Source organism: Cyprinus carpio, chromosome A7 (assembly GCF_018340385.1).
Source record: "Cyprinus carpio isolate SPL01 chromosome A7, ASM1834038v1, whole genome shotgun sequence".
NCBI lineage: Eukaryota > Metazoa > Chordata > Actinopteri > Cypriniformes > Cyprinidae > Cyprinus > Cyprinus carpio.
The window spans coordinates 19,280,639-19,297,804 of record NC_056578.1 but is presented as its reverse complement, the minus strand read 5'-3'; the positions used below and the strand labels follow the sequence as shown (position 1 = coordinate 19,297,804).

The following is a 17,166-nucleotide window of genomic DNA, read 5'->3' as shown; positions in this document are numbered from 1 at the left end:
TCGTATTGCTTGGTGGGAAAGTAACCTATCCTACAGAAAAGCATTAAAAACTGCTCGATCTGATTACTTTTCGTCTCTTTTAGAAGAAAACAAACATAACCCCAGGTATTTATTTAATACAGTGGCTAAACTAGCAAAAAATAAAGCATCAACAAGTGTTGACATTTCCCAACATCACAGCAGTAATGACTTTATGAACTACTTTACTTATAAAATCGATACTATTAAAGATAAAATTGTAACCATGCAGCCGTCAGCTACAGTATCGCATCAGACAGTGCACAATAGATCCCTTGAGGAACAGTTCCACTCATTCTCTACTATAGGAGAGGAAGAATTGTATAAACTTGTTAAATCATCTAAACCAACAACATGTATGTTAGACCCTATTCCATCCAAGCTCCTAAAAGAGGTGCTTCCAGATGTAATAGATCCTCTTCTGATCATTATTAATTCCTAATTGTCATTAGGATATGTCCCCAAAATCTTCAAACTGGCTGTTATTAAGCCTCTCATCAAAAAAACACAACTTAACCCCAAAGAACTAGTTAATTATAGACCGATCTCGAATCTCCCTTTTCTGTCCAAGATACTAGAAAAGGTAGTATCCTCACAATTATATTACTTCTTAGAGAAAAATGGTATCTGTGAGGATTTCCAGTCAGGATTTAGACCGTATCATAGTACTGAGACTGCTCTCCTTAGAGTTACAAATGACCTGCTCTTATCATCTGATCGTGGTTGTGTCTCTCTATTAGTGCTATTGGATCTTAGTGCTGCATTCGACACTATTGACCACACAATTCTTTTGCATAGACTAGAACACTTTGTTGGCATTAATGGAAGTGCATTAGCAAGGTTTAAATCACACTTATATGACCGCCATCAATTCGTAGCAGTGAATGAAGAGGTATCATATCGATCACAAGTTCAGTATTGAGTACCTCAAGGCTCAGTACTAGGGCCTTTACTCGTCACGCTTTAGATGTTGCCCTTGGGAGATACCATCAGGAAGCACGATGTTAGCTTTCACTGTAACGCTGAGGATACTCAGCTCTATATTTCTTCGCGGCCCAGCGAAACATACTAATTTGAAAAACTAACGGAATGCATAGTCGATTTAAAAAACTGGATGACGAGTAATTTCTTACTGCTAAATTCTGAAAAAACAGAGGTGTTAATTATAGGACCTAAAAGTTCTGCATGTAATAACCTAGAACGCTGTCTAAGACTTGATGGCTGCTCTGTCAATTCTTCGTCATCAGTTAGGAACCTAGGTGTGCTATTTGATAGCATTGTAACATGGATCATTTTTCTCTAATAAAATGATCTAACATGGTTCATTTTTCTCTGAGGGGCAACTGTTAGAGATTTGGACTTGTAACCCGAAGGTCACAGGTTCGAGTCTCGGTGCTGGCAGGAGTTGTAGGTGGAGGGAGTGAATGAACAGCGCTCTCTTCCACCCTCAATGCCCATGACTAAAGTGCCCTTGAGCAAGGCACTGAACCCCAAGTTGCTCCACGGGCGCTGGATATATAGCTGCCCACTGCTCAGGGTGTGTGTTCACTTCTCACTGCTGTGTGTGTGTGCACTTGGATGGGTTAAATGCAGAGCACCAATTCCGAGTAATCCTGTTAATTATAGGACCTAAAAGCTCTGCATGTAATAACCTAGAACGCTGTCTAAGACTTGATGACTGCTCTGTCAATTCTTCGTCATCAGTTAGGAACCTAGGTGTGCTATTTGATAGCAATCTTTCCTTAGAAAGCCACGTTTCTAGCATTTGTAAAACTGCATTTTTCCATCACAAAAATATATCTAAATTCCGGCCTATGCTCTCAATGTCAAATGCAGAAATGTTAATCCATGCATTAATGACCTCAAGGTTAGATTATTGTAATGCTTTATTGGAAGGTTGTTCTCCACGCTCAGTAAACAAACTCCAGATAGTAGAGTTCTTACTAGAACCAGGAAGTATGACCATATTAGCCCGGTCCTGTCAACACTGTACTGGCTCCCTATCAAACATTGTATAGATTTTAAAATCTTGCTTATTACTTATAAAGCCCTGAATGGTTAAGCACCTCAGTATTTGAACAAGCTCTTGTTACATTATAATCCTCCACGTCCGCTGCGTTCTCAAAACTCAGGCAATTTGATAATACCTAGAATATCAAAATCAACTGCGGGTGGCAGATCCTTTTCCTATTTAGGGCCTAAACTCTGGAATAACCTACCTAAAATTGTTTGGGAGGCAGACACACTCTTGCAGTTTAAATCTAGATTAAAGACCCATCTCTTTAACCTGGTTTACACGTAACACACTAATATGCTTCTAAAATCCAAATCCGTTAAAGGATTTTTAGGCCGCATTAATTAGGTAAACCAGAACTGGGAACACTTCCCATAACACCCGATGTACTTGCTACATCATTAGAAGAATGGCATCTAGGCCAATATTAGTCTGTTTCTCTCTTATTCCGAGGTCACCGTAGCCACCGGATCCAGTCTGTATCCAAGTCAGAGGGTCACTGCAGTCACCCGGATCCAGTACGTATCCAGACCAGATGGTGGATCAGCACCTAGAAAAGACCTCTACAGCCCTGAAAGACAGCGGAGACCAGGACAACTAGAGCCCCAGAGACAGATCCCCTGTAAAGACCTTGTCTCAGATGACCACCGGGACAAGACCACAGGAAACAGATGATTCTTCTGCACAATCTGACTTTGCTGCAGCCTGGAATTTAACTGCTGGTTTCGTCTGGTCAGAGGAGAACTGGCCCCCTGACTAAGCCTGGTTTCTCCCAAGGTTTTTTTTCTCCATATCTGTCACCGATGGAGTTTTGGTTCCTTGCCGCTGTCGCCTCTGGCTTGCTTAGTTGGTGGACACTTCATTTACAGCGATATCGTTGACTTGATTGCAAATTATTGCACAGATACTATTTAAACTGAACTGAGATGATGACATCACTGAATTCATTGATGAACTGCCTTTAACTGTCATTTTGCATTATTGACACACTGTTTTCCTAATTAATGTTGTTCAGTTCCTTTGAGGCAATTTTTCTTTGTTTAAAGTGCTATATAAATAAAGGTGACTTGACTTGACTTGACTTGACTGGTGGTAAAGTAAGAAGGATCTCATGTGCATTTTGAAAGTCATTAATTAATGTTACTAATTACTATTAGTAATGATTTAACACTTCAAACGTGTATAATAATCACTTTCCTCACATTATTTGAGTAGTCTCAACTTATTCGGGTTTACAGCGTCCAGTGCTTTATCATATAGCCTATGTGAGGAATAATTGCCGTTAAATTATTAGAAAATAATGAGGTGATGCAGCCACGATATGAAGCCGATTATACCGCTTATATGGTTACCACACCTCAAGACATTGCTCAGATGTTGTATTCCAAGACATTTGTCAGGTTTTGGTCCATAAAACCCTGTTGTGTGTATTAATTTCTTTTATGTATCTCATCCCACGTTAGCTAATTCCAAAACTTCAAATTAAGATTAAGCATTTGTGAATTACTTGAGTCTGTGCATCTCTCAACAGTGTTCAGCATCTCTAGTCTCTACAAATAGCAAAACTGTAAGTTCCCTATCGCAGTGTTTCCCAACCGTTTTTTACCCACGGCACACCAAGTACTGAAATATAGCAAAATTGCACAAACATGCATTGCTTCAAATGGCATATTAAAACATGATATTATATGAAAAGTAGTACCTTCATTTAATGTGAAACTTGATCTTAAGTCAAGTAGGAACACAAGGTCACAGGTATCCTTACATTGTTGGTGATAATAAAACAAAAAATTTACTTATCGTCGCTGTCGGGCGGAAACCTTGTAGCCTATGTCCAAAACCACTACCACTTTCAGAAAATGTAGTATCAACAGAGTTGGTATTGTGGGTTTATATACGATCAGACACTTGCATGTGCCATTATAATATTAACATTTTATGAAAATCAAGTTCAAATAGAGTTACAAGGTTTTTGACCAGCGAATGATGGTCTCTTCTCCAGATTGTTCTTTGTTACAATCAGTCATTACTGCATGTCCATTTTGGATAACCTCTTGTAACCCTTACTGTTCCTGCTTTTTGAGGACCTGATCTGGACCTCACATTCTCACATCTCTTTAAGGGTCTCTTCCCCTAAGCATCCAAAAACTGCACAAGCTATTCCTGATCCTTTGATCATCTGTGGATTTCCATTTACTACCTTACCTCCTGAGGTATTCTCTATCCAGCCTTCACACATACAGATTAATATCAGTTGTAACTGTAATTGCTTTTGAACAGTATTACTTGGCAATAAGATCTGTTGTGTTCCACTAACCTGCTGCATACTGTAGCAGTAACCAGACAGTGCCTTTGAATATGCTTTAATCACACACGGGAGGACCTCATACCAATCACAGATAATCCTCCCGACAAAAGAATGCATAAGTTTATAACAACAGTTTATACAGCATAGGTAACAAAGCTGGTAAAGTAAGAAGAATCTCATGAGCGTTTTGAAAGTCTGCCATTGACTTTTTTTTTTTTTTTAACTTTTTCCATATTTTCTATCTGTGACAAACACCTTACACATTCTTAGAGTATAGACTGATATAAAAGTTATATATTGTGATGATATACATTTGTGAAAATAATTGTGCATGTAACATTCCAGTGTTAATCAATGTGATATGAGTCAAAGAGAAGATTTTAGACTGATCAGAGTGTCAACGATAAAAGAGAAGCACAGCTGCTTCAGTTATTACTTTGGAAGCACTCCATCCTACATTAGTACCATAGCCATCCCAGTCGAAGCTCGTAAAGTCCCCACACTGTCTAGGAGACCATTCAGGAAAGTGTCCACCTCCACCAATACAAAACTGCAACAATATGATTACATTACTTGCAACATAACATGCATTTCTTCAAATAACATTGATGCTGTATATTTATTTCTGTCGTAAGTGTATTGTTGTAAATGCATTCCTCTTCATTTTTATACTAAAAACATGAATTATTGTCTTTTTGAATTTTTGTAGGTAAAACATTCTCTAAATGTTGTTGTAAATAATCCATATTATTTTTAACTCACATGTTCAGTATTACAACGAGTTGGTTTAACGCCTGAACAAAGAGCCATAGCTGCCTTTTCAGTATTGAAGACCCTGAATGTGATGAATCCAGGCTCAAATTCTCCTGAAAAAAATGCATAAAATATATCACTGATGATGATCTGTCATGGTAGGTGTCCATGCAAACACATTATGGTTTTCATTAAAGTGTTCAGATCTCAACAATGATGCCTTGTATAATAATATCACTGAATAATACACAGATTTTATGAGTGTCAATCAATTTAGCTACTTTCTTAAAAAATATTTGAAAAATACTGGCTCGAGAAGTATTGCCATACCTCTTGAATGTGGACCATACAGATTTTTGGTTGATTCCGCATTTCCAGTATCATACACTATTGGAACAGCAGGTCCATTATCAGTGTTGCATGTCCCAATTCCAAACCTTACAGGGAATTTCTGAAAAAAAATAAGATAAATATTCAGTGTTATTATTATTTGTAGCTTTGCTTATATTTATGTGAATGTTTCAAACACAAAACTGGCGTCAAAGTTTATCTGACCTTGAATAAATTGAAAAGGTTTCCTCCATGTACGGTTAAGAAGTGATTTTCAGTGTGGTATCGCAGGAAGGAGGCAGTCTTCCAGTGTTGCAACTGAACATTATTAGGAACATGCCACACAGACACATCTCGTCCCCTAATGTCAAAGTATCCAGGATTCTGTCAAGTCACATTTATTTATTTAGTGCTTCATAAACTACAAATTCACTGTAACAAAAAGGAAAATAATAGTGCTGATGTTCCAAAATTGGATTTATTAAACAACATCAGTTTCAGTTATAAAACAGCTTGAAATTTTTTTCTCCCAACAGTGTCAGCACAATCAAATCGATAATATTTTTTAATATTATTAAATATGAATTACCTGACTGTGTCAGATTCTGTTTTAAATTCTAGATAAACATCCTTTGATTGTCGGCCCAGTGTCTTAATGTCCTTTATGTTGAACCATGGCTGTAAATCCTTAAGCATAATAAAAAGTACCTTATAATCATCACTTGTAGCAGCCACTGCAGTTCCGAATGTGACTGTGTTTGCCCACGTCCCGTCACCATTAGGGCGGTTTGGGTCATTGCCCTGCTGGCTAGACCAGCGATCACCAACAGTGCACTTTCCATACATGTTGTTTTCATGAACACTGGCCACCAGCGTCCAGCCGCCGCCAGCAGTGGTCATATCACAGTATGTCTGGTAAAGGACCCCTCTTGATGAGATCAGATAGTACAGGCCATCTGATTGAACAGAAGCATTCCTGAGTCAAATAAATGCAGCTGTTGCTTAAGATAGTAAAATTAAATAGAAAATATTGTACCATCATAAACACGATACTTGTCACGAATTTCTTTGCAGCTTCGAGCTGCAAATTTCATTTTGTCCAGAAGTTTTGCAGCCTCAGGGTTGCTGCAGGTATCACGGATATTGCAAAATGTCAATTTTTCTTGATTTGCTACATTGTGAAACATAAAGGAACATAAAAGATGTAAAACAGATGTTATATACAAAATGGGATTTTCAAAGTCTTCTGATAAATCCATTTCAATCAACACATTATTACACTTACTTTGTGTAGCCTCACAGGACCATAAATTCAGTGAGAGGCTAAGAAGGATCCCTAAAAACATTTTTGTATTCTGCAAACAAAAGGAAAAAAAGGACTCAGTTACACATTAAGCACATTTTTCTATAATCAATTTGTTGCAAAGCAACTGTCTAGTGTTTCATACTTTGTCAATTGTTTATGCAATTCCTAGTGCAGTGCTGCAAATAGTTTTGCCTAAAGTTCATTTCTATTTTTACCTTTCTAATTTTGTTTTGTTGTAAAAATTTTCTTGACTGACCAACAGTAAAAGCATGAATGTGAATCCTGTATAATCTCTAGCAATCAATTTCCCACATAGAGTAATGTGTGACTTTGCTTGTACTATTAAAATTAGTATACGCCATAAAAAAGTGCAGCCTTGTATATTTTTAATAATTGTCATCAAAACCATAGCCATGGTTTACATCAGAAAGAACACTTTTTTGTATGATTAAAGAATTCTTACGTTTTTGTCTTGTGCTTTCCTCCTCTGATTGAGTGAGCACCATCCAGGCTTCAAGCTTCTGTGTGAGGCAGAATGTGTGTGCCCATTTAAACCTACTTACTTCCCCTTTTATTTCCGTGATATTATGTATGCATATTAATAAACATGTTCTTTTTTCTGTCGAGGTTTTGTTCTTGTTTAGATTTTTTATAAAATATTCTGAAAACAGACCCTGTCTTTTTATTGGCAAAGAAAGAAAGAAAGAAAGAAAGAAAGAAAGAAAGAAAGAAAGAAAGAAAGAAAGAAAGAAAAAATTCCCCAAATTTCGATTTGTTAGCCTAAATTTCTTGAATCATCCTTAGCATGTGCAAACCAGTAAGTGCATTTCTCAAAACAAATTGTACAAACAGCACCAAATAGTCAGTGGATTACCTGCAAAAGCCTGTAACTTGCTTAAAAGTAAGTATTTCTGTTAATGAACATTAGAAAAATTTATATCCCACATGCCTAGCCTAGTCGAAGTTTTGCGTTAATATACAGTAAGTAATTTCTACAATTAGATATAGGATGCACCCTCTCCGTCGAGAAAAGATCAAACCCTGAAATAACAATAAGCAGTAAAACCAAAGATGAACAGTATTTTAAAATTTATTGCCTTCTTATGTTAGATTGTTAAGTTAAATCAATTAATTCAATCAGAATAAAAAGACATTGTAACATAGATAATTTTTCTCTAATATAATTGGTTCTTCATATGTGCAATTCAGCAAACCTCCCCTCTGTTACTGGCAAAACAAATGTACTGTTTGATTGCTTCAGCTTGTTACTCAAGTTATGGGTTGTTATCATTATTTTCATATTCAGACAGACGTCTAGCCGTCTCGTCCATATTCATCTGTTATTGCAACACACTCAAGTGTTGGTACATTTTGTTCTCAAAATCATACAAATGTTAGGCCTGCAAGGAAAAGCAATGTCTGTTTCCTTTACAAGGTTCTGCTACTGTGCTAACACTATCTCCATCGTCTTCTGCTGGTGGTAAAGTAAGAAGGATCTCATGTGCATTTTGAAAGTCATTAATTAATGTTACTAATTACTATTAGTAATGATTTAACACTTCAAACGTGTATAATAATCAATATAATAATCAGCAAGAGCAGTGATATTGTGAAATATTTTTACTATTTAAAAATCTATTGGAACATAATTTAAAATGTAATTTATTTCTGTGATCAAAAAGCTGAATTTTCAGCATCATTACTGCAGACTTCAGTGTCACATGATCCTTCAGAAATCAGTAGTATTATTATTGTTAGTATTATTATTATTATCAATATTTAAAACAGTTGAGTACATCAGGATTGTTTGATAAATCGAAGGGTACAAAGTTCAGCATGTATCTGAAATAAAAAGCTTTTGTAACATACAGTGATTCTTGAGACATGGGACAAAACATGTCCAGCAATTGTAACTGCTATTTGGTTTAAAAATAAAAATATTTTCAAATGTAAATGTTATGGGGAGTTAATAATAGAATGTATTTAACACAATTATCCCCTTCAATTTAATTTAATCATTATGTTAAGTGACACTTATTGTCATTTAAAACAGTGTGTCCACAGAGAAGGGTTCAATCAATCATATAATATAAAATGGATAAAAATGTTTTTGTTTTTTTAATAATGATGGTTTAAATATTTTTTATTATTAGAAATGTTACTATACATGGGTGTAGCTGTGACATAATTAGCAGTATTACACTTCACAAAGTCTATTATTTGAAGGTACCTAAAGAAGTGATTAGAAGGAATACTATATTTCTCACACAGCTGCTGAAAGGAAGCAAATTTTACATTTATATATAAATCCCCTATGTTTCGTAACCCTGATTTTTTCCAAAACTCAAATGCACTATCTAACATTGAAGGGCAGAAAGAGGGGTTGGCTGAGATAGAGAGCAAAAATGACATTTGGGTGAATTTGAAATGTGTCTTTAACTGTTTCCAAATACAGCAGAGTTATGAATAACAGGGTTATGATTATAAAGTGAACTAGCTATACCTTTTGGTGATAAAAGTATTGCATTAATATAATATGGGAGACATTCCTCCTGTTCCAACACCAACCAGTTCTCCTCCACTGGAATAAAATCTATCCATGACGTCAAGGCCCTCAGGTTTGCAGCCCAATAATAATAAAGAAAATTAGGTAGGGCAAGCCCTCCCTGTATTTTGGGTTTACACAAGTGGTGCTTAGAAATCCTATGGGCTTTATAGTTCCAGACAAAGGGAACCAGAATAGAGTCCAGTTTTTTGAAAAAAGATTTGGGCAGAAATACAGGAATGTTCTGCACTATATACAAAAATTGCGGGAGAAATATCATCTTAATTGCGTTTATCCTACCCACAAGAGAAATAGGAAGTGTTCTCCAGAAACTGATCATGGATTTAAGTTTAGATAACAGGGGTTGAAAATTGGCCTTAAATAAGTTGGAAAACTTTTTTGTCACCTGAATTCCTAGGTATGTAAATTGCTCTGAAGCCATTTTAAAGGGCAAATGCTGAAGCCAAGCAGAATCTTTGATAGTAACTGGCATCAACACACTCTTGTCCCAATTAATTTTATATCCTGCAAATGTACCATAGTAATTTATCAGATTAAGGATATTTGGAATGCTACTACTGGGCTCAGAAATAAATAAAATCACATCGTCTGCATATAACGCTAATTTATTATCAGTACTTCTGGTTTTAAAGCCTTTAATTCCAGTATGTGTTCTAATAGCCTCAGCTAAAGACTCAATCGCTAATGCAAACAAAAGTGGTGACAGTGAACATCCCTGTCTTGTACCTCTGTGTAATTCAAAACGAGAAGACATTGTTTGATTTGTGAGAATTCTTGCACAAGGACTAGAGTACAACAATTTAATCCATGAAATGAATGAATGATTAAACTTCTTCAATACGGCAAATAAGTAAGGCCACTCAATTTGATCGAATGCCTTCTCTGCATCCAGTGACAAAATGGCTAGATCTTGCTGCAAGCCTCTAGAAGAGTAAATTATGTTAAAAAGATGCCTCAGATGCTATTTTACGAAGTTGTTGAGCTAAAAGTTTTTGAGGTTTATCACCAAATTCAAAGTATTTTTGTTTTACATACTGAAAGGATTTTGACATTTTAGAACAGAGAATTTGATTTAATTTATATTTAAATGCACAATTTTTTTTTTATTATTCAATACATGGATGTTTAGAATTTTCATATCTAATTCGCGAATTTGAACTTCTAATGCCTCTAATTCAGCCCTATTTCTCTTCCTCTGAAATGCCTGATAAGAGATAATACAACCCCTAATGTATGCTTTAAATGTGTCCCATAACACCCCCATAGAAATGTCCGGCTTGTCATTGAATTCAAAAAAAGGTTTTTATGTCCTGTTTTAAGTGCTTAATAAAGACTTTGTTTGTAAGTAAATGAGAATTAAGCCTCCAATATCTTTATGGTTTCTCCATATTATCTATTTTAATAGAAAAGGTCACTGGACTGTGATCGAATATAATAATATTATGATATTTAGCTGTACAAACCTGGGGCACAAGTTTACCATCCAGAATGAAATAATCTATACGTGTATATAGATTATGAGCTTGAGAATGAAAAGATTATTCCCTAGCTGTCGGATAGAGAATTCTCCACACATCAAACATATTAGAATTAGTTATATATGAATTCAAAAATTTTGGGTTGGAACTAACTATTTTTCTGGAGTAGGATTTATCTTATTACGGGTCTAGTACACAGTTAAAATCACCCCCGATTATGAGATTTGTATCTGAAATATTTGGAATTAGATCAAACACTTTTTTGAAAAACTCAGGGTTATCACAGTTTGGTCCATAAACATTGACTAATGTCAATGGCACAGAAAATACTTCTCCAACAACAATTACATATCTCCCTTCTTTATCTGAAATAGTCAAATTATGTTTAAATGGAACTCCTTTATGGATAAGGATAGCTGTTCCTCTAGATTTAGCAGTGAAATTGGAATGATAAATTTGTCCAATCCATTTGCATCTCAGTCTAACCTGGGCAGTACGTTTTAAATGAGTCTCTTGTAGAAACATGATATCTGAAAACAGTGATTTTAAATGAGACATTATTTTCCCCCTTTTAACTGGTTCATTTTTTTTTTTAATAATGAAAAATTAAATTTAAAAATTAAATTAAATTTATGCATTTAGCAGACGCTTTTATCCAAAGCGACTTACAGTGCATTCAGGCTATCAATTTTTACCTATCATGTGTTCCCGGGGAATCGAACCCCCAACCTTGCGCTTCGTAACGCAATGCTCTACCACTTGAGCTACAGGAGCACAAAAGAGAGCATAAGAGCATAAAAAGAGCTTGTTTTATCAAAAGCAACACTTAATAATAATATTATTAATAATAATATCTCATATCAAAGCAAGGTTGTTTTTCAGTGACACATGCATGTTTCATAAGGTTTCAAAGTTGTATCCCCACTTTTTGTCAACACCGTCAGGCATTTATTAAAATGTAATAAAATCAGAGAATATCAGGGGCAGCTGTCACTCTAAATGGTCACTCTATGGTTTTAGAATATTTTAAATTCTAATGTTAATATTTCCTGTGTCACAACCATGATATGTCAACACCATCCTCCAATTTCTGAGGAAATTATTTGATATATTTAGATCATTTTATTCTCCTGAAGCAGGTTCCATTAGCATCTAGCATCAACAGAAAAAACTAAATGGCTACTACATGAACTCCATGAACTCCTTCACAGTCAAGGATAAAAAAAACACATTTTGATAAAAAAGAGAAAAGTTGGGAGGTTATATCAAAGCATAGCTCTGTAGCTTAGTACATATAAGATATATAAATGTAGTTTCATTTGTGTGTGTACAAGGTTTTATTTTTCCAAATTTTCACCGTTTTGTCCCACTTCTCAATAATTCAAAAGCTTGGCGGGGGGTGGGGGGGTGGGGGGTTACTCTTGGGGGGAGTAGCAAATGTCCATCCCCTGTTTTCAAATGGAGTGGTACTTACTACACAGAGCCGTAGTTCACTGACAAGCTATGCAATACCACGTCATAATCACAGATGAATAGCATTCGGTTATGAACACGGTATTGCGTAGCTTGTCAGTGAGCTACGGCTCTGTGTAGTAAATGTCGCTCCATTTGAAAGCAGCTGATGGACATTTACTAATCACAGAACTAGCTTTACTGACAAGACACGCATGACAATCACATGCGCTTAATCGTGCAGCCCTAATTCAGACTCTGCTCAGCATCTAATCACAGTCTTATCCTCAATATTAATATTTCAGTGCAAGTGCTTAGTAAAACATTAGCAGTCAGGTCGCCATCTTGGAAACCCCCCATGTAAATGGAAAGGTCACGCTCAGTTAGTTCTTCGTCTGTGTACTTCGGTCCAAAAAGTAAGGGTCAGTGAAAAACTCCATCTCATTTTCTCCTCCAACTTCAAAATCGTCTGACATCGTTGTTTTAACTTTTTTGTAAAGGGCATTTGACTTTTTTTTTGCTCTCTTTGAAAACCCCGGGCTGCGTTCCAGTCCATTTTTTATGCCCTTCACTTGCTAACTTCCCCCCATCTCGTTTACTTGGATGTACGTAATTGATTACGTTGCATGAGTGCCCACTACTGGCGGAACGCCCAAGGGGAAGCAGCCCGGGTCAGTACTTCTGCCTACGTCATGCGTGACCTTCCCAACGTGACTACGTAATGCATGACGTCTGCAGCTTCATAATGCATTAAAAATGCTATCTTTGTGGGCAAAATTGTCACCCTTGCCTGACCTTATGAAAAAGATGTTTATTCATTTTATGTACTCCTCAGAAATATACTTAAAATGACATTTAAGTATACTTGACTTATATTTATTCTGAGATTGTGTTTTTTTAACCAGAAAACAACTGTGGGGTTCCCATTTTCTTACACATGGATGACTCTGTTAAGGTGTGGAGGAGCATTTTGTAGTGGTTTGAGACAGGTTTTGACACTTGTAGTGTTATTTGGATTTGTGCTGTGATTGAGTGTATTTTTTTGCAGAGAAATTGCCATTGTATATGATTGGGGAACCCTACAGTCCGTAGTGGGTTTAACTTTGTTTTTTTCTTTTTGTTTGCCACTTCTAATTACCTTTTGTGTTCAATAAATTTTGTTGTAATTGCAAGGAAACACTGGTTGTTGCCCTTCTTTTACATCTTCCCCATCACTTGTAAAGTCTGGGAATGGTTACATATGCAAACACTGGTCATGAAAAATGTTATGCTATTTCATTCAGTTTAGTAGTTAACCTTTTACAAAGTCATGCCAAAAACATTCATAAGAACAATACATTAAGTTATTACCACTTATCATCCAAATAGCAATGCTTATTAATGAAAGCTATTTCAGTAGTGAATATTGTTACATGAATCATAAACAAACAAATAATACATTTATCCACACCTATCGAATAGTAAAGTATCAACAAATTATGATAAAAAAATAGGTCTAATTTATCAATGTCCATCCCACTCAAAACAGACAGAACAGAGAGAGTGTAATGAGTTGCATTTTAAGTGTTATTATAGCACAATTCTTAACACCCCACCCCAGACCTCACTATTTTCAAACCTGGTTACGGCCATGTGTCAGACGTGAGAAAAAAGAAAAAGAAAAAAAAAATCTGTCAAAACTGATATCATCAGAGATTTAAAATAAATCTTTCTGCTTTTGGTCTTGTTTTCTTTTCCATTCGAATAATTAATAAGTATGTTTCTTGTTCGCTACCTAATAAAACTACCTAATTAAACTTTGAATATCAAGTTTCTAACCATTGCATTTACAGTAACACTCAAAAATATAATTTCTTTTCATATGACTTATGCCTTTTATTGCAAGCCAGCCATGTGGTGCGATGCAGCAAAACTTTCCCTCGCATTTAGAATCGAAGAAGCCAGCATACTAGATCACAAGATAGCACGTCTGAAAAGACAGCAGCAGTAGTAACACATGTCTAATGCTATGAGAGGCTAAAGAAGGATAATAGAAACAGTCTTCATCATCATTACCTGATTGCTCACTTTTGAATTACTGTTACATATGGTTGGTGATACTGTATATCATTTTTGTTTTTGTCACAGTATACTACTGTATTCCTAACAGTTCCCTAGTGTATACACTGTGTGCAGTATTTTACTAAAGATTTTTAGTACATTCTGGGAAAATATTAGCCTACTGTAAATCTAAATACAGTAGCTGGTCTACTAATTGACTGTGCAAAAACATACATTTCCTCAGACGCCCACAAGAGAGTTAACTTTAATAAGTTTAAGAGTTTAACTTTCAACTTTTTAATTGCTTTATTCATTTTATATGCAAAATGCATATGCAAAATATAATGTTAACTTCTATAAGCGAACTCTCAACTGGCCTTTTCCTCCTGCAGTGTCGCTGACAGACCGGCAGGGAGCTTATTGTGTTCTAACACTTTTCTTTATCGTCTTGTACGTATTATTTTAATGTAACTTAAACGTAACGTAAAGCTGTGCTAACTGGAAGTATTTCCCTCCTACAGTGGCGCTGACAGACCGGCTGGACCATCGGGAGACAGGCGTAGTCGTCACTCGTCACCATTAAGAAAACCGTTTTAAACATTTTGAGATTATATGTATTGTCTGGTTAATGTTTTTTACTCTTACTAATTAAGCACTTTAACTCTTCAAACTTTTATATTTACACCATTTATTTTCCACTGGCACAATGTTTTAACTGTGATTTTACTATATTAGGCTATATTTGTTCATTGATTAAATATGGTTAAAGGTGGGGTAAGTTATTTCTGGTAGCCAATGTTGATATTTCATATCACCAAAACAAACAAGCCCCTACCCCAAAAGGGTCTTGCCCCATTTTGATAGCTCTTCCCCACATAAACGCAGGAAACCCAGGCAATGATTATGGAATCTGCTGCATTATTATCTGCTGTATTAAACGTATCTTACTTTTCGGACACACTTTGGGAGCTGATGCTTGAAACAGACAGTGGAGGAGGTTTAGACGCCCCAGGTTATAGGGTGTGGAAATAAGTGGGTCTTTATCATAGCTGAAGGGAATGATAATACGATTGCAGATTAACAAACAAGCGAACATGACACACAAGCATATTCAAGCAAAAACCACCATATATTAATTCTGTGAAACAAAGCAAAACCAATGTTACTCGCCTATCGAGAAGAAACAAAGCAACCTCGGCGTCCGATCGCAGACCTTCCACTCCTTGGGTTCTCTCCAGCTCTGGAAAGCTGAGCCGAAATTTACATGGGTCCTACTTTTTGCCTTATCATAAGCCTTCTTTGGTTCCACAGACATTTTCCTCTTTTGTTTTTTATCCACCATCACTATCTTACTGTCTTCGCTCGGCTAATGTCTGTCCTGTGCAGGGGCGTTTCTAGGATTTTCATTTTAGGGGGGCTCAGCCCCCAATAAGGGTATGATTAAAAAAAAATATTATTTGACTATTAGGGTAGGGTTGTATACTACTAACCTTATTGTAAACCACTATTCCATTGTATTCCCTGTATTTCATATATGGGAGTAGAATTACTGACTGAGCCATATACAACACCGTAAAAAAAAAAAAAAAAAAAAAGAAAAAAGAAAAATTTAGATGTGACCAATCACTAGAAAATTTTGAGTTGGGAATGTAGATTTTTTTTCTTTTTTTTTTTTACAATGAAGACTTCCTGATTCATTATTAGGACATTCATGTTTATCCTTTGACGATACCACTGCTTTTTCTCATGAAATGTACGTTGAAATTGGCAGAAAATTAAAACAACATAAGGGTTAAATGACTGCAGTGAATCTTGGGAACACAGTGGTATTGTGTGTGAGAGGCTGTCTACGTTCTATTCTCAACTGACTTGCTCATTTGCAGACCTATACCGCACAACAAGAAAAAAAATTGTATATCCATCTACAATGAAATATAAATTATTATTATTATTATTATTATTATTGAGCTTTTTAGCCTTTATAATAAACAATACGGTTGGTTATACATTAAGTCACCCCCTGAAAATTTATTTCATTTCAAATCATTTAACTAACCAGCTAATATTCATTAAGAATATATACAAAACATGTATTAATGTAATTGTCTGTTGGCAACATGTTTAATCTGTTCTATATGTATTTCTATTTATTAAAAATAACAACATGAATTATCAATTTGCCACTTCTATAAATCAGTTACTTAAAAAAAAAAATCACAAATCCAAACCCCTTTACTCTACTCGCCTCTTACTCTAATATACAGTATGTATCATGATACACTAATGATTCATTATTACTTAGTACAAAATTATATTTAATAATACAAAACAAAATAACTCCACATGATGTTTCTCTCTCTGTGCCCTTTAGTGCTTTCAGAAAATGATGTGTGTCTTTAATCATTTCTATGCATGGTTGCATAATGTAATGCCAAAATACACAATAATGTGTTTTAAATTTTAAAAAAGTAAATTAAAATAAATTATGATCGTTTTCTAAAGACGTATTGGTATTGGATGAGAAACCGAACTGTGTATTGGTCCAGTAACATTAACTATCACACTGTGATGAGGGCTGAAGGTGAACGCAGCGAAGACGTATTGGTATTGGATGAGAAACCGAACTGTGTATTGGTCCAGTAACATTATGTAAACTGCAATTACAAGAACTGCACCAATGCAGATGTCATATCATAGCAATCTATCAATAAATGCGCACACACACACACACACACACACACCTTGTACTCTCTGATGTTCGCTCTGATCGGCGCCCCTGCGGATTGAAAAATGCGCTGAATTCATGCAGACTCAGATCAGGGGAGGAGCCGAAACTTGACGCAGCTTGCGGCCGTTTCAAATGAGTTTTTAAAGGGGACTAAAGCGATTACAAATTAATTA

General features: G+C 35.7%; 1 protein-coding gene across 1 annotated transcript; it reads right to left on the bottom strand.

Annotated features, from left to right (window-relative positions):
* Positions 1-4,379: 4,379 nt before the first annotated feature.
* Positions 4,380-7,263, bottom strand: LOC109093322 (intelectin-like). Its single transcript, XM_042760156.1, has 8 exons — positions 7,193-7,263; positions 6,709-6,778; positions 6,460-6,594; positions 6,132-6,379; positions 5,649-5,807; positions 5,424-5,544; positions 5,103-5,206; positions 4,380-4,890 (listed from the first exon to the last, which is right to left on the bottom strand). The coding sequence occupies exons 2-8, from the start codon at positions 6,767-6,769 to the stop codon at positions 4,738-4,740; spliced, it is 981 nt and encodes a 326-aa protein (XP_042616090.1). The 5' UTR covers positions 6,770-6,778; positions 7,193-7,263; the 3' UTR covers positions 4,380-4,737.
* Between the last annotated feature and the right edge of the window lie 9,903 nt (positions 7,264-17,166).

Bases quoted from the DNA above. Each gene is read 5' to 3' on its own strand.
- LOC109093322 (XM_042760156.1), bottom strand. From the start codon at position 6,769: ATGTTTTTAGGGATCCTTCTTAGCCTCTCACTGAATTTATGGTCCTGT. The intron at 6,380-6,459 runs GTACAATATTTT...CTGTTCAATCAG, and splicing joins CAAGTATCGTGTTTATGATG to ATGGCCTGTACTATCTGATC. The intron at 5,808-6,131 runs GTACTTTTTATT...GTGACTTGACAG, and splicing joins CTACAAGTGATGATTATAAG to AATCCTGGATACTTTGACAT.